The 25257-nt window shown below is 48.1% G+C and overlaps 2 protein-coding genes across 2 annotated transcripts; both read right to left on the bottom strand.

Annotated features, from left to right (window-relative positions):
* Positions 1–510: 510 nt before the first annotated feature.
* LOC119162139 (uncharacterized) lies at positions 511–16583 on the bottom strand. Its single transcript, XM_075887808.1, has 6 exons — positions 16531–16583; positions 14828–15027; positions 14309–14419; positions 4519–4710; positions 2470–2595; positions 511–953 (listed from the first exon to the last, which is right to left on the bottom strand). Exons 1-6 carry the CDS (start codon positions 16581–16583, stop codon positions 799–801), a joined length of 837 nt encoding a protein of 278 aa, XP_075743923.1. The 3' UTR covers positions 511–798.
* A 1648-nt stretch (positions 16584–18231) lies between these two features.
* On the bottom strand, positions 18232–25257 carry LOC142802770 (kelch-like protein 10). The gene is made up of 5 exons (XM_075887807.1): positions 24990–25257; positions 23483–23689; positions 22662–22870; positions 21668–21900; positions 18232–18532 (listed from the first exon to the last, which is right to left on the bottom strand). The coding sequence occupies exons 1-5, from the start codon at positions 25230–25232 to the stop codon at positions 18297–18299; spliced, it is 1128 nt and encodes a 375-aa protein (XP_075743922.1). The 5' UTR covers positions 25233–25257; the 3' UTR covers positions 18232–18296.

Genomic DNA, 25257 nt, shown 5'->3' with positions numbered 1-25257 from the left:
AGAATGAACAAACTTGTCCAGCAACATGTCTTATGGAGCACCCTTCCATACTGCGTTGTGTGTCCCGTTACGACCACAACAGAGGTTAGAGGTCATGTTCGCTGGTATCGACAATTGAAAATTTTCTTACTTCACAAAACCAAGTTTCTCAGTGTGCAGTAGTGGTGTTTGCTACTGTCCTGACCCATTCTAACACAGGCACCTCTGCATTAACCGAGTGATTTTACTCCGCACGTCACATCGTCACCAATTCTGCTATTCTTTTATGCCTAAGCTGCTTGACGCTCATGGTGTAGATGGTAGAATTTATGTCCGATAACTTTATTACAGATAGTTTCCAATGAGCTTTGCGGACACTTAAAACGCAATGCAGTTCAATTACTTGAAATGAGCTACCTATACTCAATAGTGCCACAGAACCAGAGCCCAGTTTCAATGGCACCCAGGTAGCGAATGGGCTGCGGCAAAGTGTAACCAAGCGTTATAGGCTGCAATTGAGTACGCCGCACATCGAGGACGTCTGTTTAATCAATTATATCATAATCTAAATGTTTCCACAATATACACCAATTTTTCAGGACATTCGAAGAGTGCGAGAACTCGTAAGCTCTGCTGTCCGAGTCGAAGTAGTTGCTAGTGTTATCATTCATCTATGGGTGTGCGGGCAATTAAAAAGACAGAAAGGAATAGATAGATATCGAAAGGACAAAAGGCTGACAGCTAATAACTAAGTACAAAAACTTTCACAAAAAAAAGAAGTATTGTTATTAAAATTCGTCGAAGACACAGCCGCAGTGACTAGCGCTCGGCACTGGCGGAGAAGCGCCTGCAGACGTTCAGGCCCCTCACTGTGCAGGCGGCCATTGCAGAGACTGCTTCATTAAGCGGCACCATGGGACGCCAGCTGTCAGAGGATGGGTTGTAGCACTCGACCTCGGCTGTGGTGCCCATGCCTGGAGTTATTCGGGACAGGAAGGAGTTAGTAACTGTTAGCAAAGAATCGTTAAATAGGTTGATGCAGCAGCAGTGGTGACAGGGCTTGTCATCGTAGTTGTAGTAATAGTAGTACTAGTACTGATTCTATCTAGTACTACCAGTATTACTAGTAGAAGTAGTAGCAGTACTACTTATAGTAGTAGTAGTCCTATATGATTAGTAGCAGTACCTACAGCAGTAGTAGCAGCACCAGCAGTAATATCAGTACTTGTAGTACTGATAGTAGTTGCTGTAGTACTAGCAGAAATATTATATCAAAAAAGGGTTGTATACACGTTGAATGGCAGCAGCAAAGTATACACGCGCGGAAAAAAGAACGTAACACAAAAACGCTGCTCTTAGACGTTAATTATTTCTTTCGTCTGTACGTATAGTTAGTGATACAACCACTCAATCTGCAACGCCAAAAACTTACCGAGATGCAGACCATTCGAAGGTTGTACGCAGTATAGGTTGTTAAACGCTTCACGTACAGTCTCGTATCGCTCACGAAAAGCTACTTGATCTTACAAAGGAAAAACGTGGATATAGGAATCGTTATAACACGAAAGTGAAACGCGTCTTCATAGAAATGGCCATCTCACTCGAGACAGCGCGCGTGCGAGCGAGCCCAACCACGACCTTTTAATCAAAGTTCGCAGTCGCCTCCTGACCGACGCAGCCCTAAAACCGGCACAGTTTCATGCGCATTTGTAGGTCAGTCTCTGGTTTAACCAAGGAGGATTAAAGAAAAATTGCTGGAGTGGAAGCTTTTGCATTGCCTTGCCAGCAGAAGTGAAGCCAGCTTTTGCCACTGCCAAGATGGCGGAAACATACTCTTTTCTGACAGTGCCCACTTGAAGATCAAGTGGCTTTGATATGTTATGTAAATTCTGCGTAAGTTCTATATTAAAGGATAGTTGTTCCCGACGAAATAACATACAGAAACGAGTATGGATGACTGAATCTTCAAAGAAGTTTGCCTCCCATGAGAGGCTCACTAAAAAAACTAGTAACTGTAGGACGCGCTTGGAGCATTATGTGACCCGAAAAAGTTCTCACATTAAATTCTTTGGGCGTGCGAGGGTAACGCCCCGTTTTTAATCGCTGAACGGTGATGCTTTATCATGCCCCTAGTAAGATGGCCGCCACAGCCGCCACCTTGCCAGAGGAACGGCTTCATCTCTGCGCAACCATTTCCGCTCCTGCAATTTCTTAAGATTTTTTTTTAAAATCCTCCTTGGCTTTAACGCTGCTTGAGATGCGCCCACCTGCGGCCCTCGGGATCTATCACTCATACGTATTGCATACGACTTGTGAGGCGAGGTTATCGGTTTGAAGCTATTACGGAACATGACGGCAACGGTAACGGCAAAAATGCACCTTGAGTATCAATATGTTAATATCGCTATAACACTTTACGATATATGTTTTTCTCCAAAAACACACCGCTACAAAAAGTTCATGTTGTGACACATCAAAGGTATCACTCACCATCGAAGCCACCAATAACGTACAGCTCGCCGTCAAACAGCGCTGCGGCGAAGGTGCTGCGGGCGATCCTCATGGGGGACACATGACGCCACACAAGTGGCTCCTCTTCGTCTCCACTGCACACAACTAAGAACACGCAAAGAAAAGACCATTTCGTTAACAGGGAAATCTTTTTTGAAGTCCTAGCGCTATTTAGAGAGACAACAGAATCATTTTGTCACTTACTGCACCCGTAGTGGGAACCATCTTTTATTTTTGACGCCTGCCGCGATGCCTATTGTGTCCCTTTTTATGATTGATTGATTGATTGATTGATTGATTGATTGATTGATATGTGAGGTTTAACGTCCCCAAACCACCAGACGATTATGAGAGACGCCGTAGTGGAGGGCTCCCGAAATTTCGACCACCTGGGGTTCTTCAACGTGCACCCAAATCTGAGCACACGGGCCTACAACATTGCCGCCTCCATCGGCAATGCAGCCACCACAGCCGGGATTTAGACCCGCGACCTGCGGGTCAGCAGCCGAGTACCTTAGGCACTAGACCACCGCGGCGGGGCCCCTTTTCATGAAGTTACTATTTTTAGCGTTACGTATATGTTTTCTCAAACCGTAAATACCCTGTCTGGCATTGTAACAATAAGCAAAGTAATGCAATGGAAACTATAAAAATATATGTTCGAGTATACAGCATCTCAACAGATGTCACAGGTGATCAACAAATTGCAACTAATGTAACAAGAAAAGAGGGATAGACTTGACGGCTCGTTTACTTTGTTAGAAACAATATTAATGACAACTTTCAGACAATTATGCCAACGAAAGTGACACAACAAAAGCACCACTTACCATCGGAGCCACCGATGACGCACAGCTCGCCTTCAAACGACGCAAAGAGCCGCCGTAAATACTCGCTCAGTTGGTAAAGCATCGTACGCGTTATTAGAAGGTCGCAGGTTCAGTCCATGCCTACGGCAAGTTATGTTTTCATCTACTTCATCTACTTTTCTTCCTTCACATTTGCATTACAATTACTTCTAATAATATCTCCTATGCTTTCCTTGGCATAAATGTATCTCAGTTCTCATTAACAAATGGAACAGTGGTTCTAGGTTCGAACGCGTACCAGCAAACCAAGGCGAAGCGACTAGCAAGCACAGACGTTCACGGTAGGAGATTACAATCGTTTATTGAGACGGCTTCACCGGGAACATCATTTCGATGCCATACGCGTGGGTGTAGCTAGGGCAAGTTTGTTTGGTTTATCGTAATATCCTTATCAATGAAGTAGACAAAGTGAATCGAGCGTTGCGATGGATGTCTACGGGCTGTAAGGAAATCCCTTAACCAGGTAATAATACTTAACTCCTGGAGCAGCAGAATTGCTCACACCAATCCTATTATAAGGTAGTAAGACAGTTAGAAAAACGCCCATTTTGGAGTTCTCAGCTTGCTAGCTTACTGCAGATGCCCGCGAAACACAAACTATAAAATACGTGACATGCATAATTGTACGCAGTGATTACGGTGAATCGCTGTTGGCCATTCGAAATACCGGGCACGTGAACATAGACCAATCGCAGTTAACACTTATGGAATAAATAATTTCTGAAATATGCGAAATACCTTCGTAGCAATTCGACCTGCCTCTTCATAACTACAAAATCTTTGTCCAAATATCTCAAGCTTAGGAGCATCGTTGTTACTTCAAGATATTTTATGCTACCTATTTTTGATATGATATGTAGGGTTTAACGTCCCAAAACCACCATATGATTATGAGAGACGCCGTAGTGGAGGGCTCCGGAAATTTCGACACTCTGGGGTTCTTTAACGTGCACCCAAATCTGAGCAGACGGGCCTACAACATTTCCGCCTCCATTGGAAATGCAGCCGCCGCAGCCGGGATTCAATCTCGCGACCTGCGGGTCAGCAGCCGAGTACCTTAGCCACTAGACCACCACGGCGGGGCTGCTACCTATTCTTCCACGTGAATCGGCAAAAGCGATGAAATTGTAGAGAAGCCGCGGACGTTCGGCAAACATACCTGAGCTTAGCCGTCGGCGTCCGTCGTATCCACCGAAGACGTAGATGCGCCCGCCGAGCACCGCCATCTGGTGGCTGCAGCGCGGATTTGGCAGCTGCTTAACCAGGCACCACGTGTCGTGGCTGGGCGTGTACACTTCTACACTGGTCAGCACCTTCTGACCATTGAAGCCACCAGTCACGTATATTCGGCCTGGGAAATGATAAATGATATAGTGCGCCGTGCATAACCACCAAAGTTAATACATTGGTACCCCGATAAACAGCGACGACGAAACAAAAAAAAAGTGCCGTGTTCGGAGCGACGAAATCACTACATGCCGCGCTGTTTCTAAGCACACCGATATCGAGAGTGTCAAGCACATTCCGCTTTCTTACGGACGGACGGACGGACGGACGGACGGACGGACGGACGGACGGACGGACGGACGGACGGATGGATGGATGGATGGATGGATGGATGGATGGATGGATGGATGGATGGATGGATGGATGGATGGATGGACGGACGGACGGACGGACGGACGGACGGACGGAGCGACGAAATCACTACATGCCGCGCTGTTTCTAAGCACACCGATATCGAGAGTGTCAAGCACATTCCGCTTTCTTACGGACGGACGGACGGACGGACGGATGGATGGATGGATGGATGGATGGATGGATGGATGGATGGATGGATGGATGGATGGATGGACGGACGGAAGGACGGACGGATGGATATGGCTGTACCCTTTAGATCGGGTGGTGGCTAGCGCCACCAAGCCGTAATACTTAATTAACCAAAAATTAGATTATTTTTCCCCTCAAATAGTGAGGTTTAGGATTCGTACTTTGCAGTGAAGGGTTTAATTTCCACTCGTGCCTTGACTTTAGCCACCAATCAGATAACTTCCTTCTAATTAATTCTACCCGCTTAAAGTCTACTTTGCCCTCCCTGTCCCTAAACCCCAGTGCTTTGAAAAACTCTGCGCCATCATCCTGAACTATAGGGTGAAGCCCTTTACAGAACATTATCAAGTGTTCGGCAGTTTCTTCTTCCTCTCCACACGCACTGCATCTCGTGTCTACCCCTTTGTATTTGGCCCGATATGTCTTGGTTCGCTAAACTCCGGTCTTGGCCTCAAACAGTACAGAACTACCCCGAGTATTATCATAGATAATTTCCTTGGCAATTTCCTGCTTAAAAGTTCGATAGATCTCTAGCCTTTAGATGTTTGTTTTCTTTTTCTTTTGACCTCGTGGCGCCACTCCGGCGTTTCGTCGCGACAATTTGGTGGCGCGCCTATTTTTAGCGCTCGTTCTGTGACACTGCCCCCCACTTTAAGAATATTATCTCATAATATTCAGAACCGCACAAACGACCGCGAACAGTCCCCACACACTCAAAGACTGTAACATAGTCCGTAGCTCATGACACGTCACATTCGCAATAGTTCACTCAATACAATTGTACATTTAATTCAATTCCACAACACAAGGAATATAGCCACAGGTACATGACTACAACACTTCATCACACATTCCAAACAATACAAAGGTACAAAGTTCTTTCATTACAATAATTACTATACTCACATCATTACTATACATCACATCACCGAAACTAACATTTTGACTCACTCAACATACAGTTGCGACACAGGACAACAAGAACATTAACACAACATATGGCACTCAGCCCTGCCAAACACATTCTGATTCCACCTCAGCACCTATCCTGTGCATTTCGAGCAGCGCTTGCGCCCTTTCTTGCGGTGCTCGCTGGATCTCTTCTTGTGTTTCCACGTTCTTTCTCGGCGGGCCCTTTCCAACGACGATATCTGAGGCGGTGTCGCAGCCATCGTTGTCACTTCCGACACCGTTAACGGGTCATAACATTCGACGGGTCCTGTCTGTTTATTTACCAGCTTGTTCATGTCTCGACATTTGGCCCGGCTGGCCGACTCCGTCACCTTTACACTGTCGGTCGGTTGGGGTCGTGCCGACGTACGTCCAGCTGCCCAGCGCGTGAACTCATTCAACACGATCGTCTTCTCATTCGCTGTCTCTTGCGCCACGGCTTCACCTTGGGCTCTAGTGAGATCCGTCACGGGATGCTCCTCCACTGTATCTCGCAGTCGCTGGGTTGGCGAGGGCTCTATCTTAGGATCTTCTCCCAAACATTCCGGATCATTCGGTCCTCGCGCCCCGTCGATGTTTCCGATGACAAGGTCGTAAAGGGGGGCCGTCATACATAGAGCGGCAACCTTCCCGCTGAAGTAGGGGGTTTCCACCTCAATCTCTGCTTCGGGAAGCACCCGAACCGTACGGTCAATTAGGCAAACTGGTTTAGTTTTACCTGTTAGCTCACTTTCCCGTACCAAATTTCTCCGCACGATAACCGTGGAGCTACCGGTGTCTCTTAGAACCGTAATCTTCTTGCCTGCAACCTTTCCAGGCAGCGTTGGCATTCCCTTCGTAACACCGGTTGGCTGTTTTGACATTACAGCACCCACAATAGGAATTTTCTCCCCATTCTTCAACTCTACGAATCCATCGGTGACGGCATTATTATCAGATTTCGGTGCCACTTGCACACAGGATACCTGGTGAGTTTGACTCACTCCGTTCCGACAAGCGTCTGCTTTGTGCCCAGTCTGACCACACTTGAAACATTTTGCTGCCGTAGGGCTCGTAAAGATCGTTCGACAGTTTTTCGCGCGATGACCCACTCGGTTGCACAGAAAACATCGCGGAATGCTCTCTGGTGCACGCTTCTTTTCTTCGGGAGCCAATTTCTTCGACTCATCGGGACAATCTTTCTTGACCTTGGCCAAATTAGTGCCACCTTGCGCTTCCAAGAATTGATCAGCCAATTCAAGCATTCCTTCAAGTGACTCAGCCTTCCTCTCTTTCAAGTACAGCGACAGACTTGGGTGGCAACTAGTAAGAAATTGTTCTTTAATTAGGAGCTCTCTAAGCTCATCGTACTCCTGCGCTGTCCCTGAAAGTTCAATCCATCTGTCGAAATAATGACAAAGTCGGGCGGCATACTGCGTAGCCGTCTCACCATCAGCTGGCTTTCCTGTCCGAAATCTGTCCCGGAATCCTTCTACAGTAAATCTAAATCGCTTCAGCAAAGCAGCTTTCACCTTTGCATAGTTGGTGGCATCGGTCGGCGTCAGCCTACCGTACACACTGAGCGCTTCACCACTCAAGCAAGTACTCAAAGCAGTTGCCCATTGATGTTCCGGCCAATTCTGGCTCTTCGCAATCGTCTCAAATCGGTGAAGGTACGCGTCAAGGTCGTCCTTCCTTTCATCAAACGCCATGAGCAACTTGCTTGGGTTCAAGCGGAAGCCATGATCTTCCCGTTCGCTGCTTTCAACTCTAGCTTGGACTGGAGTTTCACTTCGCTGTTGCAAACGGAGCCGCTCGAGTTCCATCTCGTGCTGCCGCTGCCGTTCCCTTTCAGCCATCTCCGCTTCTCTTTCTTCTTTCAGCTGTCGCTCCCTCGCTTCTCTTTCCTCTCTCGCCCTTTCGGCTGCCAACCTCTCTCGTTCCAACTCAGCTGCTTTTTCTTCCTTGGCCCTCTCTGCTGCCAACCTCTCTCTCTCCAACTCAGCTTCTTTTTCCGCTTTGGCTCTTTCGACCGCCAACCTCTCTCGTTCCAACTCAGCCGCTTTTTCTTCCTTAGCTCTCTCAGCTGCCAACCTCTCTCGTTCCACCGCCTCTTTCTTCTTCTGGCTTACCCATTTCCGTAGTTCGGCGCCGGAAAGACCCATCTTCTCACCAAGCGCAACTAACTTTTCGAGATCCATTGTGTCTCGCAACTCGCAAATAAAACCTTGCCACGTGCAAAAAGTATCTGCCTTAATCAGTCTATCGGAACACTCCGCTGCACTCGTTAATGCGAACACTGAACAACACACAAAAACGTTCCGATAGCACTATCAACAACTCGAGGCTCTTTCTCACTACTTTGGACACACTGTGCACCAAAAGGTCCTGTCGCGGATGCCAGATTAATTGTCACTCCGGTCCCGTTAATTAGGGAGGCAATCGCCGGGATAATTCCAAGGGCCTAAGTATTGGCCCTCCGAACCGCACCACGAAAGCGTGGACAATTTAGAAGTGGTCCTTTTTGGCGCGCCAGCAGACGCCGGCTGTGGCCCAAAGAACAAGTCAGAGCCGAGAGTTGATAAACAAAACAAATACTATATTCTCAAAAATGGCAGATCGAAAACAATACACAAGAATGCACACTCCACAATAGTTACATACAATACGTCACCAAACAAACAACGTACTACACAGTACAATCAACCACACTTGAAACAACGGACACAGACAACAATACGCACTACAACGCAGTCGCATGCATTGAACAACCAAGACACTTAAAGACTAAGGAGATAGAAAACCTATTCAGTCCAAAGTTCTTGGAACTAAAGTCTGGATGATACTCTTCCGAGAATCACTCACTCAAAGTCCAGTGTTGTTGTCGTTCCGCAGCCCTCGAAGTTTCTCTTCCAGGAAACCTCGCCGAAGTTTCTCTTCTAGGAAACCTCCCGTCTTCAATAGGCCACTCTCCAAGCTTCAAACTTCTTTGCCCGAACACGTCGGCTTCACACACGCAGCTGTTGCCACGCGTCCTCGCTCGATAGCGGTAAACACACGCTCTTGCCTGTAGCTCGAGCCTTCACCCCTCAGGTGGAAATCCTCTTTATCTCCTGCTTCGTCCCTACGGACAAAACCTTCGCCGACTACACGGCGAGATCCCTACGCACTCTGGCGCTAAATTCCGCCTTCTCCTGACCTCTCATCTCGGCTGCTCGGTTAAATACCTTGCGCGCGACATTCCAGACGGTTCTCGTCATTTCGTCGGCGCGATACGCAGCGAAGGCTGGGAAGAGGGCGAGACGGTTGGAATGCCCTCCGCGGCCGATGACTCAACTCGGTATGACCACGCCCCTTTCGTTCTAGAACTTTCGCGGGCTATCTCGGCCGCCGATGTGGGGCGAGAAGGTTCGTCGGCGAAGCCACGCTTCCGAGGGGAGAGCGCGCGCCCCGGGGAGCCTTTAGATGTTTGTTTTCTTTTTCTTTTGACCTCGCGGCGCCACTCCGGCGTTTCGTCGCGACAATTTGGTGGTGCGCCTATTTTTAGCGCTTGTTCTTTGACACCATCCCATATCACCTTGTACTCCCTGATTTGGTGTATTCCCGTGAGCTCCTAAGGCAAGCCTACCTATTCCACGCTGCTTAATTTCTAATATTGCTTGAACTTCTGATATCATGCACAAGACCGCATTGCCGAACGTCAGACCACGAACCATGACCCCTTTCCATATTCCTTTCACAAAATCATACTTATTGTAATTCCACAGTGCCCTGTTTTTCATTACCGCTGCATTCCTCTTACCTTTAGTCGACACGTATGTTTCGTGTTCCCTTACGTGCTCGGCCCCATTGCTTATCCATACGCCCAGATATTTGTATTTATCTGTTATCTCTAGCGTGACCTCCTGTATTCTAAGCTCACTACTTTCATTGTCATTAAAAATCATGACTGCTGATTTTTCCTAACTGAATCTGAAATCTAACCTATCTCCCTAATTACCACAGATGTCCACCAATCTCTGCAAATCTTCCTTGTTGTCGGCCATTAGCACTATATCATCTGCGTACATTAATGCTGGTAGTGCCTGATCAATAAGTTTTCCTTGTTTGACTAAAGAGAGGTTGAAGCCCAGTTCACTTCCCTATAATTTTGCCTCTAATCCTTGTAGGTACATCATGAATAATAAGGGTGACAGGGGGCACCCCTGCCTAAGGCCGCGTTTTACCTCTGCAGGCTTGGATACCTGTTTTTCCCACTTTATAACTACCTTCTTACCTTTATAGACACCCTTTAAAAGATTAGTGACTACATGTTCTACGCCTAGTGTGTCCAGTATTCCCCACAATTCCTCTTGAACCACGCTATCGTATGCTCCCTTGATATCCAAAAATGCTAGCCACAGGGGCCTGTGTTCTTTTTCTGCTATTTCAATGCACTGCGTCAGTGAGAACAGATTGTCTTCCAACCTCCTGTGTTTCAGAAACCCATTCTGCAGTTCCCCCAGCACCCCCTCATCCTCTATCCATGCCTGCAGTCTTTTCTTTATAATCTTCATCGCCAGCCTGTAGACCACGTATGTCACTGTTATAGGACGGTAGTTGTTTATGTCAGCTTTGTCCCCCTTTTCTTTATAGATCATGCTCATCCTGCTAAGTTTCCATCCATCGGGAACTTCACCATCGATTATTATTTTGCTCACTGCCTCTCTCAAAGCCTGCTTAGACTTCGGACCTAATGTCTTTATCAGCCTAATTGGAATGCCATCTGGGCCTGTTGATGTACTACTAGGAACCCTTTTCTCAGCCCTTTCAAACTCTCGTTGTGAAACTGGAGCCATTGCGCCACTTGACTCATCCTTGTCTATTGTGGTGCATAAAGCACTTCGTTGTAGAAAGTTTTCTGTCATTCTTGTTCTTATATATATATTCAATAGCTTCGTCCCCTTCCAGCCTAGCACCTTGAGCTGTAGTTATAAACCTCTGCTCTAGGTTCGTCTCATTTCTTAGGGAGTTTATACGGTTACGAAAATTCGCAGCTGCATTTCTATATTTTTTATGTACATCTGCCAGCCACTGAGCTCCCTTTCTTCTAATGTTCTCATTGATCAGAAGGGATGCATCCCTTCTACCGCTTAGAAAGATTTCCCATTTTCTTTCAACATCATCTGTCGGTTCAACCCACCGTTTAGCATGTCTGTGTTCTCTAGAGGCTTCCTGACGTTTTCCTATGGCTCTCTTAACTTCATCCCACCAACTTTTGGGTTTGTGTATTCTTTTCCGTGGTGACTTGTTACGCGTCTTAGCAAGCTCTAGCTCAAAGAGTCTAGTTAGATTCGTCTATGTCCACACTGTCTTATTATCCTCCGTGATTACTTTCTCAATTTGTTCAGTGGCTATTTCAATTTGCCTTTCTGAATAAAAATTTTCCTGTAGTTGCTCATCTTGTCTCCTTCCCACTTTCACTGCTCTTTCAAAACTTAGTTTGATACGTTTGTGAACACTACCCAGACTTCTGAAGCCACCTTCATCCATGTGCATTCCCCTGAGCTTATCATACATCCTATGTGACATCAGTGCATAATCTATCGTCGACTGCAGCCTTCCTACCTCCCATGTTATTTGCCCTTCACACTTCTCGGTACTGTTGCAAATGATCAAATCAAGCCTTTCACACATATTCATGATCATTTTGCCTGTAAGGTCGGTATACCCATCTATATCTTCTATGTGCGCATTCATGTCTCCTAGTATAATTATCTCGCACTCTCTTCCTAACTCCTGAATGTCCTTTGATATACACTCTACCATTGCCTGGTTTTACTCTCTGGCCTTTGCTCCCGTCCACAAGTACACGAAACCAAGGAGTGTCATTTGACCTGCCACTTTCCCTTTTAGCCATAAATGTTCCTTGCACTCCTGCTTGACCCTTTGCCAGTCTGTACTTTTATGAATGAATGCCCCAATACCACCCCCCTTTCTGCTGCCTTCTGTTCTATTACAATATTCCCACGCATAGTCCGGATTGTTCGGAGGTTGTTCCAGGTCCCTGAGATGTGTTTCTACAAAACCGTATACCATCGGCCTCTCTTCCCTTAGCTGTGCTTCTATCTCTTCCCACTTCAGCCTGTTCCTACCACCCTGCATGTTAATATACTCTATGTCTGAATGGGCTCGGCGCTCGTGGCTACGTCTATTTATGCCCCGGACTCTACCTATCTTAGACATTGGTGCCACTTTGGAATCGTATCTGTCCATAACACCTGTCGAAGAGTCTCCCTGGTTGTTTTCCTCGTTACTAGCTATCCTGCACCCCGAAGGGCTCGCTTGCCCCCCCAAAAAAGCTACTGCGCGTCCTGCAAGTCACCAACCCACCTCATGACCTAGCCGTCCATCGAAGTGAATTCTGCTTCGTTGAAAACCGCCCCACCTATGCACCTCTCTGTTTATTTCCACCACCTCAAAGCCTTTCTCTCGACTCGCCCGCCACATCTCTTGGTTTGCGTTGACAACCGCTCTTTGCGCGTTGCTATCACGCACCGGTACCTCCGGTATCGTGCATATCGCTACCTGTACCTGAGGATAAGTGGCGCGCATGTCATCGACGCCTTTCGCCAGTGTAGTTGCTAGTCCTGCTGTATCTTCATTTAAGACATCGTTTGAACCGCCTGAAATTATCACGAGGTTTCGTCTATCAGCTGTAGTTTTGAGTTTTGCGCTCACTTGCCTCATGACTGCTTCCAGCTGGCGTCCTGGGAACGCCCCTACTGCAATTCTCTTGTCACTTTTTACCCTCTCGTTGATGGCTTCTGTGTATCAATTTAAATTCGAGTCCCCGGCGATTATCACATGCTGTGACTTTTCAGCTGGAGCGTCCTGCACCTGGGGGTTACTTGCACCTGTGACGCTGGCTGCTTTGTCCCCTCCCAGCCCCACCACTACTTCGCTGAAGCTGGGTCTTGCGACAATTGAACCAGCTGAACCTGTTTTTTTTTTCAAACTTGCTTGATCTTTCTTCTCGGCCGTTCTGGTTGCCGGTTCCCTACTGTTCTCTCCGTAGGCCGCTCCTCTGTTCATCTTGGCTAGTGCTTCCTCGGCGGACTTCAGCCTTTCTCCCATAGCCCTCGTTGTCTCTTGCGCTGTCGCCAACGCAATCTCGAGCTCGGTGATTCTCATCAGCAGGTCACTCTGGGTAACCATCATTTTCTCCATTTTTTCCTCGACCTCACATTGCCTACACTTCGCGTCAGCCTCTTCTCCTTCCGCTTCTACACTTGGTCCAACTTTCAAACCAACCCCACATTCTGAACACTTTACAGTCTTTTTAACCATATCTTTCCGACACCAATTGTCCATATGACTTGTCTCACTCGACAATTACAAAGCTCGAGCCCTACCCTACGAAAAAGAGAAAGTCTAAGCTCATCTACAAAAAATTGCGTGTTCAATGCACGTGCACTTCCCCCGCGAGTGGCAAAAGAAAAAAAATCAAACACACACGCACAAACTAATAAATACCAGGTGACAGACCCCCAAAAGAGCCGTACAATAAAATAAGTGCTACAGGTATTTTAACTGCTGCCTTATAATTATAAAGACAAGCTCAAAACATGCAAAACAACTTATCTGCGCAGTCGATCGGGAGCGCTCAAAAACACGTCCATCCACCGTGACAGTCCGAACCGAACTCGCCGGTGGTTGCAACAAAAAGCGGCCCTTATTAAAGCCACCGGTAAAATAAGACCCATGCGTTAGTTTTTGGGCCCATGAAGCACTACCGTGGCCGCGTACGAAGAGCTGTTTGCTATTATATATTTTTTAAAACTATTTTATTCTGATTTCGGGTATCACTTTGGTGACCAAACTTTAGAATCGGGACTTCTCCATATAGTAGCACTTGTCCTCGTTGTTCTCTTTGTCCAGTGTTACCCTTTTTCGCGCTTCAGCTGTTTAAGACATGGAATACCACCTAGCCCGCTCCCACACCTTGCTTTACCATAGATCGGTTTCTGCGGGCCACTCCAGCTTGAGAAAATGGAATGTGCTTGACACTCTCGCCATAAGCACGTTCGGCAACAGCACCGCGTGTCGCGATTCCGACACTCCGGGCACAAGTCATTCGTACTAAACCTTTCTTTTTTCGACTGTGTTTGTATACAAATGCTAAGTAGCACTGTGTTGCCGTAACTTGCCTTTAAAGGCGCAAGCGGCTCCATCGCTTCGCCTTTTCCTCATGGCGCACACCAGGGTCCACTGGTTGAAGCGCGGGCTGTAACGCTCCACGGAAGCGGTACGCTCGTTGGCTGCGTGACAAAGGATCATAGTTAGCAATACTTCTCTTGCGCAACCATATTTATGTTTTAAAAGTCTGCCCTTGTGTACAAAGACTAGAACGAGGAGCATGCGTCAGTGGATCACCGTATCAGTCTTGCGAAAATCAAGGCTCAGGACCAATATAATTTTTTTTCTTACACGGGGCTCAGTGCCAACATTGAAATACTCAACGTGAAGCGCCTCGGCTGTCTAATGAAGTCGCGCGACCTCACTTTCTTCTGTCACTCTGAGTACTTTGTCAGGTGCCCGTTATGGTCAGGAAACGGTACTGAAAGAACTGGTTTCGCGGATATATAAATCACTTATGTAGTAGTTGAGTAAGAGCACAATCCGGGCCCCGCGCAGACTTGTCACCCTTTGCGGCTGTCCGCACGTACCGTTGCGGCCTCCGACGGCGTACACGTAGTCTTCCATGGCCACGGTGGAGACGTAGCCTCTTGCGATGTTCATGCTCGAGCAACTCTGCCACGTGCAGCTCTCGATGTCGAAACAGTCGCAAAAGCGCAAGTACGAGGCCCCCCGCATGCCACCCACCACGTACAGCCGATTGCGCAGCAATGCCACGCCGTGGTACGCCCTGCAAATGAAACCATGGTTCCCAGTTACTACGGATTTCTCGCCCAAGAGTTTTTCAAGATACACACTCGGTGCAAGCACCACTTTTGTGCATCGTTTTGCTATGAACTAGATGAAGGACATCTGCAAAACAAGATAGAATTCATTTATCCAAAATAATCATCCACGCGTCTATACCACTCTATTACGAGATGCCCAACTTGAAATGTACTTCTCGCAAAAGCTCCATTCACAGTTACACGTTTGCGGGTTTCACGGACCTGCAAAGCGACACAGTAATATTGCTGCGCAGTTCTTCGTAGTTGAATATTTGGGGACCGCACGAAGGATCAGCATGTTTGAGAGGTTCCGCTATCTGACCTAAATATTATCACGAAGTCGTGACGTGGACGAATGAAGCTGACTGTCCCCCGTATTCACAAACGCTTCTCGACTCGACTTCCACCCTACAAATGACGCTGCGCTACTCAAGAATCGGAGCAGATTATCACCGATATGCAGTGACGTGCCGTGCCTAGAGACGGCGCTCCCATCGGCTTTCCCAAGTGAAGGTGAAGCGTTGAGTGAAGCGACGTTCTAGAATATGGTGGTGTAGGTCTTACAATAAACTGTTTATTTGGGCGAACCTGTGCCCGGTAAACGGAAAGCTTTGCACTGGTAGCGGCGAAGGGAGCGTCGGCAGTCGATTAACCGACAAGTGGCGAAGCGCATCGGCAGTTATACACTTGCCATAGGATGTTCTAGCGTTATCGCTAGTGGCAACGAAGGTTCCAAAATAATCTGAAATGTTCACGAAGTGGTCGTATACTTAACAAAACGATCTAGTACAGCCTCGAAGCTTTTCGAACATCGTTGGCGCGGTTGGCACGTAGTGTAACTGGGTGATAACAAAACATGAGGAAAGGAACGTGGCATTGCCCCTCTGAAAAAAAGACATCGTCCCAATGCTTAAACAAAAGACGAAGGTACATTAATAAAGACAAACAGTAAGTACAAGCAATAAAGCACATCAACAGCAACAAAATAGAGTCCTCAGGTTCTCGAATGAAATGGCTTGAGGTGCACGGCATGGACGACTTCAGGTCGAGCACGGCGCCGTTGAGAGTTCGTAATGCCGTCGGGAACAACCTCGTAGTCAAGTGGACCGAGACGTCGAACTTCTCTGTACGGTCCGAAGTACCATCGTAGAAGTTTTTCACTGAGTCCACGTCGGCGTATCGGCGTCCATACCCAGACACGGTCACCGGGCTGGTACTCCCCGAAGCTTCGTCGAAGATTGTAACGGCGGCTGTCGGCCGCCTGCTGATTCTCGATGTGCAGGTGGGCGAGTTGACGAGCTTCTTCCGCACGCTGAAGGTAGACGGTGACGTCTAGGTTTTCTTCGTCAGCGACGTTTGGCAGCATGGCGTCGAGCGTCGTTGTCGGTTTCCTTCCGTAGACCAACTTGCACGGCGTCATCTGCGTCGTTTCTTCTACGGCGGTGTTGTACGTGAAGGTCACGTACGGAAGGATTTCATCCCACGTCTTGTGCTCGATGTCGACGTACATGGTCAGCATATCGGCGATGGTCTTATTGAGACGCTTGATGAGGCCATTGGTCTGTAGATGGTGGGCGGTGGTCCTTTGGTGACTTGTGTGGCTGTACCTTAGGATTGCCTTAGTTATATGTCCACCGTCTCCGTCTGTGGTGAGGACTTCTTGTGCTCCGGAACGCAATACGATGTTCTCGACGAAGAACTTTGTTACCTCGGTGGCATAGCCTTTGGGCAGAGCTCTTGTTTCGGAGTAGCAGGAGAGGTAGTCAGTAGCTACGACGATCCATTTGTTTCCGGAATTCGACGTCGGGAATGGCCCCGGTAAGTCCATGCCGATTTGCTGAAATGGCCAGCTAGGTGGCTCAATAGGTTGGAAAAGTCCGGCTGGCCAAGTCGGCGGCGTCTTTCGTCGTTGACAGTCTCGACATGTCCTGGCATAACGAGTGGCGTCAGCGGCAAGTTGTGGCCAGTAATACTTCTGCTGTATTCTCGCGAGTGCACGTGAAACACCGAAGTGTTCAGCCATCGGGGTCGTCGTGTAGGGCATCGAAAACTTCGGGACGTAACACTGAAGTTACTACGAGGAGGTAGTTGGCCCGATGTGGCGAAAAGTTTTTCTTGACGAGGATGCCGTTACGCAAGAAAAACGATGTCAGTCCTCGCTTTAATACCTTTGGAACACCGGCAGTATTGCCCTCTAGGTATTCCAAAAGACTCTTGATGTCAGGATCGGCACGCTGTCGCTCTGCAAAAGCATCAACGCTTAAGGTTCCCAGGAAGCATTCGCCGTCCTCGTTGTCCTGCGTGCGGTGGTGGGTCGACGGGGGCGCGAGATAGGCAGTCAGCGTCAGAGTGCCTTCGCCCCGACTTGTAAACGACACTTGCCGCGGAATGCTCTAGCGTTATCGCTAGAGGCAACGTAGGTTCCAGAATAGTCTGAAATGTTCACGAAGTGGGCGTAATCTTAAAAAAAACAATCTACTACAGCCTCGAAGCTTTTCGATTATCGTAGGCGTGGTTTGCGCTGAACTTAGTGTAACGGCGTGATAACAAAACATGAGGAAAGAAACGTGGCAATATTCAAGACATTAGAAATGCAAAGATTAATTAGTTAATGCAAGTGAATAAAAAAATTTGCTTAAACTTGGTGTGTCTATTGGAGAAAGCAGCAGCAGTTCAAACGAGCCCCTCTGCAAACCGCAGTAAGCGAAGTCCCTCCTGAACTTTATGTTCCACCGATCGCTGTCATGTGCACCACGCGAAGTGGCTGCTTGAGAACATGGTACCGTGTCCAACCTCATTATTCACCGAGCTTCTCTCAGTGCGATTTCTCGAAAAGAAGTGGAAACCAGATATAAATCGAGGGATCAAAAATGATACCAAAAGTTTAGACATTTCGCGCGGGTGCTAAAAAGCTAGCACTGGGTTTCACAGACGTCAAAAGAAGTTTCCAAGTCTTCGTTCGTGAACGGAATAAAACGCATCGCTCAATGAAAATCATGACCGTGGGTGCGGTTTCTTCTGGTCAGCGTTGACAACTGGGCTAGCACGCTCTCGTGATTACTGTGAAATATCGTACTGGTGGACAAAGACACGGAAAGGAATGGAATAAATGCTTCTAATCCTGTTCACGTCATTCTTCGACCACACAACTTGTCACGGTGCATTGACTTCTCTAGTAACGTCCACATTTTCGAATAATTGAAAGCCCAGTCGTATATCAGTGCGGTGTGAATTACTGGGACATGCATATAATGTGAGCGCGCCAAGCTTGCCTAGGCTTGAATCCCTGCATCTGATTCACGAGCCAGCGTCCGGCCCTGGGGTCGTACGTCTCAATAGTGTCACGCTCCTGGCCTTCGCTCCAGCCGCCCATCACGAAGAGCATCTGATACGGCATGCGCGGCAGCCAACGCTCGGGGTTCCGCGCCGCGCCGCAGCTCTCGCACTGGCGCTGCGGGAGCGATGCCGCTGCAGGAAAACGGTTACACGACGTTATGGGGGAGCGGTTATATTAACCACGTGTGTAGGAAAACATTCAAATCTCATTGCAAGACGCAAGTGTAGCCACTATAAGTAGCGATGATAGTAGTAATTCTTGAAGAAAAAGAAGAAGGCACCTAATATCTGTCCGCCATAAGGCGACACGGCACAGTGACTCGTAGGGGAAGTGGCGACGATAAAGGTTACTTGACATCGCAACGCTTGCACTCAAGCGGTTTCGAACAAGCCCCTTTATGCTGGAAGGTCAAACCTTGAGAAACTACGGGTAGCTGTCGTAAATGCTAGCGTCTTCCCCATTTGATAGCCTGCAATGAACTTCTGTGGTTTTTGCGTGCCAAAGCCATGAGACTTTTCTGGCCGAAATTTCAAGGCTTTTTGTTTTGTTTACTATAGTTTCGCTGCTTCGCTTGCACCTATATCAAACTACAAGCATGTTTTTAGAATTTCTCCTCCAAGGCAATGCGGCTACCGAGGCCGGCAATCGAACCCGTGTCCTTGAGCTGAAAAGTGCAACACCTTAAACGCTGAGCTGCTACTGCTGGTAAACGAATCTAAACAGGCTATTTTCTCCTAGAGAGGCCCTGCAACACTGCTTGAGCGTTGGCGGAAAAGGCTGCCGATTGGCAGTCGAGGCTCCCGAAAACACGCGAGCCGAATATTTTAGCGCAAAACACAGCCTGGAGTTTACTACAAATTCTGAAACCCAGATCAAGATCGTTTTCTCTTCTATAAGAACTTGTTTTTGGGCGACTTGGTGCTTTAGTTTGGTGAAAATTTCTTAACTGGTGCAGTGATAGGAACATGAAAATAAGCGGAGAAAAAAGACAGACGGGCGCTAATCACCCGTCTGTTCCTTTCCTCCCTTCATTTTCATATTACTAGCATCGCACCAGTTTTGAAATGTTCAACAAGCTTTTCCCGCAGTTTTGCAGGGATTCCTTCTGCTTTGCGTGCCTCCTTCCCCCCCCCCCCCACCCAGCCCCATCAGAGTAGTGACTTTTGATGTCGTGAACTGCTTCGTGGCGTGATTTTTGTCGGCACGGCCTCATCAAGTGTGAGGCGCACGGGAACGTCTTGTGCTCTCCCACAGTAAAGCGCCAAGTACTCAAAAGTGTTCACCACTTTTCCTAAACACAACATCATTGCGTCACAGACCCAAGTATCACGTCATTGGCTGATTTCAGCATGCTGCAATCTGCTGTTAGGTGGCCGCCGCGGGAGACACCACCGTGTCGTCGTGTGCAGACTGAAAAGCCTCGCGTTCGAAAAAAAAAATGCGCAAAGTGCTCAAGGTCACGAGACGCACGTGGTATACTTTTTCTTTCTTTTTTCAGAATAGGCAGTTGTTGGGCTAGTTGGTTCTTGTGCCATTCCACCCTAGCTTCCATAGCTTTCGTTGGGGCCAGAACAAAAAAAAAAAAAATTGGGGGACCCTTGCGTTCGCCTTTAAAAGTTGAATGCGATAGCGAAATCCAGACCCTAGTGCGCCCTTCGACCGCTAAGTGCGTACGCTAAGTTCGCTAAGTAAGTACGCACACGCAGACACACACGCACGCGCACAGATCGTACAAGCACGCGCGCGCAAATGGTAAATACGGATTTTTGATCAAAAGCAAGAGTCACATGACCTCCAAGATACATGCCGCGCGCTCGCCATCTCGAAGGCCATAAAGAGCCTCACAATGCCTCACAGGTGGCAGCTCATTGTCTAGCGTTTGCTGTTTGCTTGATCAACGCCTCCGGAAAGGCTTGATATGTTCCCGCTAGATGGACATACTTGTCTATTCTTAGAGCTGTTCGAAAGTTCCTGTGTATTTTTAGCAGTGATGGCTGCACTATCCCGGCCTTTTTCGACTTAGTTTGATGCCCTCCCGAACGCACCTACAAATCGTCGAATGGGCTCGGTTTCGTCATGACACCTGTCGCACAAAATGCGTTAAGGAGACTCCTTCTATTACACGGCATTTATGTAGTGTTTTTTTTCCCGAAGCATCGGCAAGTAACATTGTTGCTTTGTGAATTACAGAACAAAAAAACATTGTTGCTTTGTGGCAGGACACCTACTTACCGTGCGGACGGCCCGGGTTCGATCGTCAATAGGACCAAATATTTTATTATTTATTTTATTTGCTTCTTTTCCGGTTTTCCGCGCACAACCAACGGTGCCAACGCCGACGGCGGTATTCCTACGACACAAGCTCTCTAACTCTATCGCGTTAACAAAGCACTTGCAGCGTGCTTTAAGGCTATAGTTGATTCTCGTGCCATATGCTACCCTGCTCAGCTTCCAGAGATTTCATTGGGGCCAGAACAAACAAAGCAATTGCTGCGTACTTTAAGGCTAGATGGTTCTCGTGCCGTGCCACCCTGCTCAGCTTCCAGAGCTCTCGTTGGGGTCAGAACAAACAAAGTAATCGCTGCGTACTTTAAGGCTAGTTGGTTCTCGTGTCATGCCACCCTGCTTAGCTTCCAGAGGTTTCGTTGGGTCGAGAAGAGACAAAGCAATGGCAGCGTGCTTCGACTCCGCTCTTATCGAACGAATCAAGAAAAAACGGTGTCGGTGAAGTCATGAGGCAATATGCTCTTTTAGTGAATGCTTTACATGACTAATTCGAAAACTCTAGCAGGGCCATTTGTAGGACCATTCGAGCGTAAGAGGTCTACGCATATTCGGACCTTGCATCATTCGTATGTATGGTCATAAATTATAGCTGCCCACACTCTGAAGCTCTGCGCTCTCTTCACGGTACACAAACAGAAGTAGGGCCCCAGATTGGGCTAGTTGGTTGAAAATAATCTTGAAAGACCAACTGCCAAAAAAAAGAGGGAGGAAGCGCACGCCCTGCAGCCTTTTTTTTTTTTTTTTTGTGGCCGTGTTCGTTGGCACAATCCACTTTTTTCGCTCTCCTATGCTGCCCTCGGCCGTTTTGGTTGATGTTTTGTAGGGACCGAACCGGTATCGATAAAACGAAAGCCTCCGAGACACAGATGTTTAGCGACATTCTGCTATGGGATGGGAGCATGCTTCGTGGCATTGTGCAGTGAGCTGTATTGAAAGCCTGTACAACAAACGTCAGCGATAAATTCCGGATTTCCACTCACGTCTTCTTGGAGCAGCGGTGGCCGCGACGTTGGCGTTGTTGCCGTCACCGTGGCCTTCGACAGAAGGGGCCGTCGCTTGCACGTGCGACGAACGGCGAGTAGCTAACTGCACCAGCAGCCGCGGGTTGGGCGCGCACAGGCAGGGGCCCCGCTGCTGTGCTTTTAACACAGCCTCTTTGTACGCGCGGCTGCACGCAAGCGTTGGATGCGAGCGGCCGAAGTCTTCCAGGGCCCTGAGAATGGAGATGCATACATGGTCAATGAAAGCGTGGCAGTGAAATCGCAAGAACACAGTTAGCTTCGTTAAAGTAACGCCGGAAGGCATGAGTGGCACACGTGAACGTAGAAACATGGCATTGGCACCGACTCACACATGAGGCTGTCCATTGAGGCTAAACACAGGGGAGAGTTGGACTAGCTGGTTTAGGTTCATATTGAAGTGGCATAAAAGATGAAGACTTCACCACACGAGCGCTAATTACTTACAACTGAGCGCTCCATTCAAATGAAATACAAAAAAATGAAGGGAAAATTGAACAGAGCACGCGTGCAATCTATTGGCATGACACAAAGACTACAGGCTTGAAACCTTACGTCCTATCTAGGTAAGTCAACTCGCAATCGAGCTACCTAATAGAGGCTACGCTAACACACGCGTCGGCATTTTTGCCGATAGTGAAAGCTCCTGCTACCTCTCTCACACGAAAATCATTGTGTTCAGTGGTGGTCGGGCAGTGAAACTACTGGATGCAACCACAGGCGGCAAAGTAAAAGGGAAACGCGGCGCTCCCTTCAAAGAGCTATGGTGCCCACGCAGGCGAACGTTGAGGCAGCGTACTATACCAGGTTTGTAATCCCATTGCAATCAACGTAGTATGTGTACTTGCGACACACCATAAATACAAACCTTGCATGGACATGAATCTCGTATTTTTCTGGGCGTTAAGGATTCGTGCATATCACACTGTGGACCGTCTCGGTCGCAACAACTTACGCTGCTCTGCAGAGACCGACCCGTACGGACTGAAGAAGCCTCGACAGATCAGCACATGCCTCATCGGCAGTGTCGTTTCTGGCCGAGGACCAACGTGCGATAGCATGTAGCAGGTCTGTCTCGTCCCGAACGTTCAGCTCGTTCGAGGTAAGCAGCTCGACGAGCAGCTCCTCTGGGACATCCGGGAACTCGTCACTCGTGCGCCACACCTGCGTTAAACGGAGGGCGTCAAGCCGCAAGTTTAATTGGCTACTGTGTCCATGACATCATCTACAAACGCTAAGTGTGGGCTTCGCCAACGAGATGCCGCAAAGAAGTATCTGCTTCGAAGCTTACCACACGTACTTTGTTCTACCACGGCCGCTGGACAAAAAAACATCCAGCGGCCGTAGTTTTACATCTTTAACAGTAGCAGTGCACTTCAGTGGAACGGCCACCTGCTAACATTGTACTGACCGATCGGTTCTGATAGGACGGTGCAGCGCTCTAACAAGATCAAACTTTACGTGTGAATTCATCTTTCAAACCCGGTGAGTAATGCTCCAAACGTTTCAGTACTTTGGCGGTACGTACTAAGATGGTTTAATACCTCCTTGGTACGTAGCGGTGACGTAATGAAACGTCTAGCTAAGTATGACACAGGCATAATATTAGAGAAGAGGTAGCATTTCACACCTGTCTGCGAAGTGCTATCTGCTAAATTTAAGCTGCCTGTATGTGCAGTTCTATAGAGCAAAATAGCGAACGTTTCAGCAGCAAAGCTCTAGCAGGCGAGTGCCCTACTTGATAGCCACGGTTGCTGTGAAATGTGAAGCACTCGCCTGGTCAAAGTGCTCGCGCACGTAGTTGAACACCGCTCGAGTGAAGTCTGGGCAGTGGTACCATTGTGCCAAAGTGGCCATGCCCAGGCAGTTCTCGATGGTCATGTGGCGCAGCAAGTAGTGCAGGCACTGGTTGCGCGCCTCGTCCATGAGCAGCATGTCCGCAGCGGCAAGGACATCAGTCACGTTGTCTGCGCTGAGACTTAGCTGCAGCAGAACGAATGGCAGACGCGGCCGGTTACGAGGTTGACGCTTCGTACAACGATGCATTGCCGTGTGTTCTTGACCTTCAAAAACTCACTCATGAGGGAAAAGCATGTTCTCTAAGCAGGTTCGCTAGTGAAACTGAAGCATGTTCTTTGAGTGATAAGATAAGGAAAGCAAGAGGCTTGAGACACGACCACAGACTGACCCCCGTATTCTAGAACGCCCCTTCACTCAACGCTCCACCTTCACTTGAGAAAGCCGATCGGAGCGCCATCTTTAGGCGGGGCAAGTCACTGCATATTAGTGATAATTTGCTGATATTCTTGAGTAGTACAGCGTCATTTTCAGCCGAGCAGTGGCGCAGAGGTCAACTCTGTCAAGTAAAAGGTGAAGGTCGAGTCGAGGAGCGTTTGGGAATACGGGGGTTAGCCTTGGAAACAAACGATCACTTATATCACGAAACGCTTGTGCGTCGTCATGTATATGCACCACCCACAGATATTTTTGTTACGAAAAAAAACATGTTCTTTTTTCTTTAAATAAGCATTTAAGTGAGCTGCTAAAGTATTTGCGAGCGTTATACTTAAACTACAAAAAAAATTATTTTGCTTTCTTAATACATTACGTCTAATCTCCCGCGCATAGCCACAAATAGCATAATTTTTTGTGCAAGATTGGACTATACAGTTGTTCAGCTACTGGCATCGTCCTTCGTCATGTGATGGTCACTACCACACAGTAACAATTGCAATGGAGGGGAAATTACCACTAAGACGATGTCGATACTGGTTCGAGAGGCTGACGAAGTAAAGCCCATTTGTCTAACTTACCATAGGTACATGCAGGGTTCCCAATTACGGGGGGACCAAACTTCAAAGCAGCGCCTTCCTCACCCATCTTCCTCCAAAATGAATATGAAAAAAAAAAGCTTCGCAATAGAAAATGTGAGCATTAAGGGAAACCAAAGGGTTTGCTTCTCTAAATGGCCTTGCTTTCGTGCCCCATTTTCCGTAAGTAAAAGCTGCACGTAAATAGTTCGATTGCACCATCAGGGGCCCCCAATGGCCTTTATAGTCAATGCACTAAGTCAACATAAACTTGCGCATTGAGTGATGACAGTGCAAGTCCGACTCAGCAACAGACTGCAAAAGACTTGACAGCCACCTTAGACTAGTAAAGGGGAGCCCCCTCCCACCTAAATCAGCACAACGCAACAAACTTTCTCCCTGACGTGCTGCGCCAGTCTGTTCACATTACAAGCAACAACACGCGTCGTCTGCGTCTTAATTAGTAGGCTCACCTTGCTCGAATAGCAGTAAGCCAGCAACGCAGCCATCGTGGGAGAAGAGACGCCCTGCAAGCGAATGTCGCGACGGCCGCCATTGTTCACGGAGAAGAGTGCCTGAAAGACGGGACTCGAGGAGCACAGGAAACCGCGGTGGGCCCTGAACTCGCCCCCGTCGTCTGTGCGAATCACGCAGTCCCGCGAAAGGCTTACGCCTTCGAGCGACAAGGACAGTTCATTCGCGAAGATCTCCCACATGGCCACCCGATGATCGAGCAGACGT

This window comes from Rhipicephalus microplus, chromosome 3 (assembly GCF_043290135.1).
Source record: "Rhipicephalus microplus isolate Deutch F79 chromosome 3, USDA_Rmic, whole genome shotgun sequence".
Lineage (NCBI taxonomy): Eukaryota > Metazoa > Arthropoda > Arachnida > Ixodida > Ixodidae > Rhipicephalus > Rhipicephalus microplus.
The sequence above is the reverse complement of the archived record's forward strand: the minus strand, read 5'-3'. Positions and strand labels throughout refer to the sequence as shown.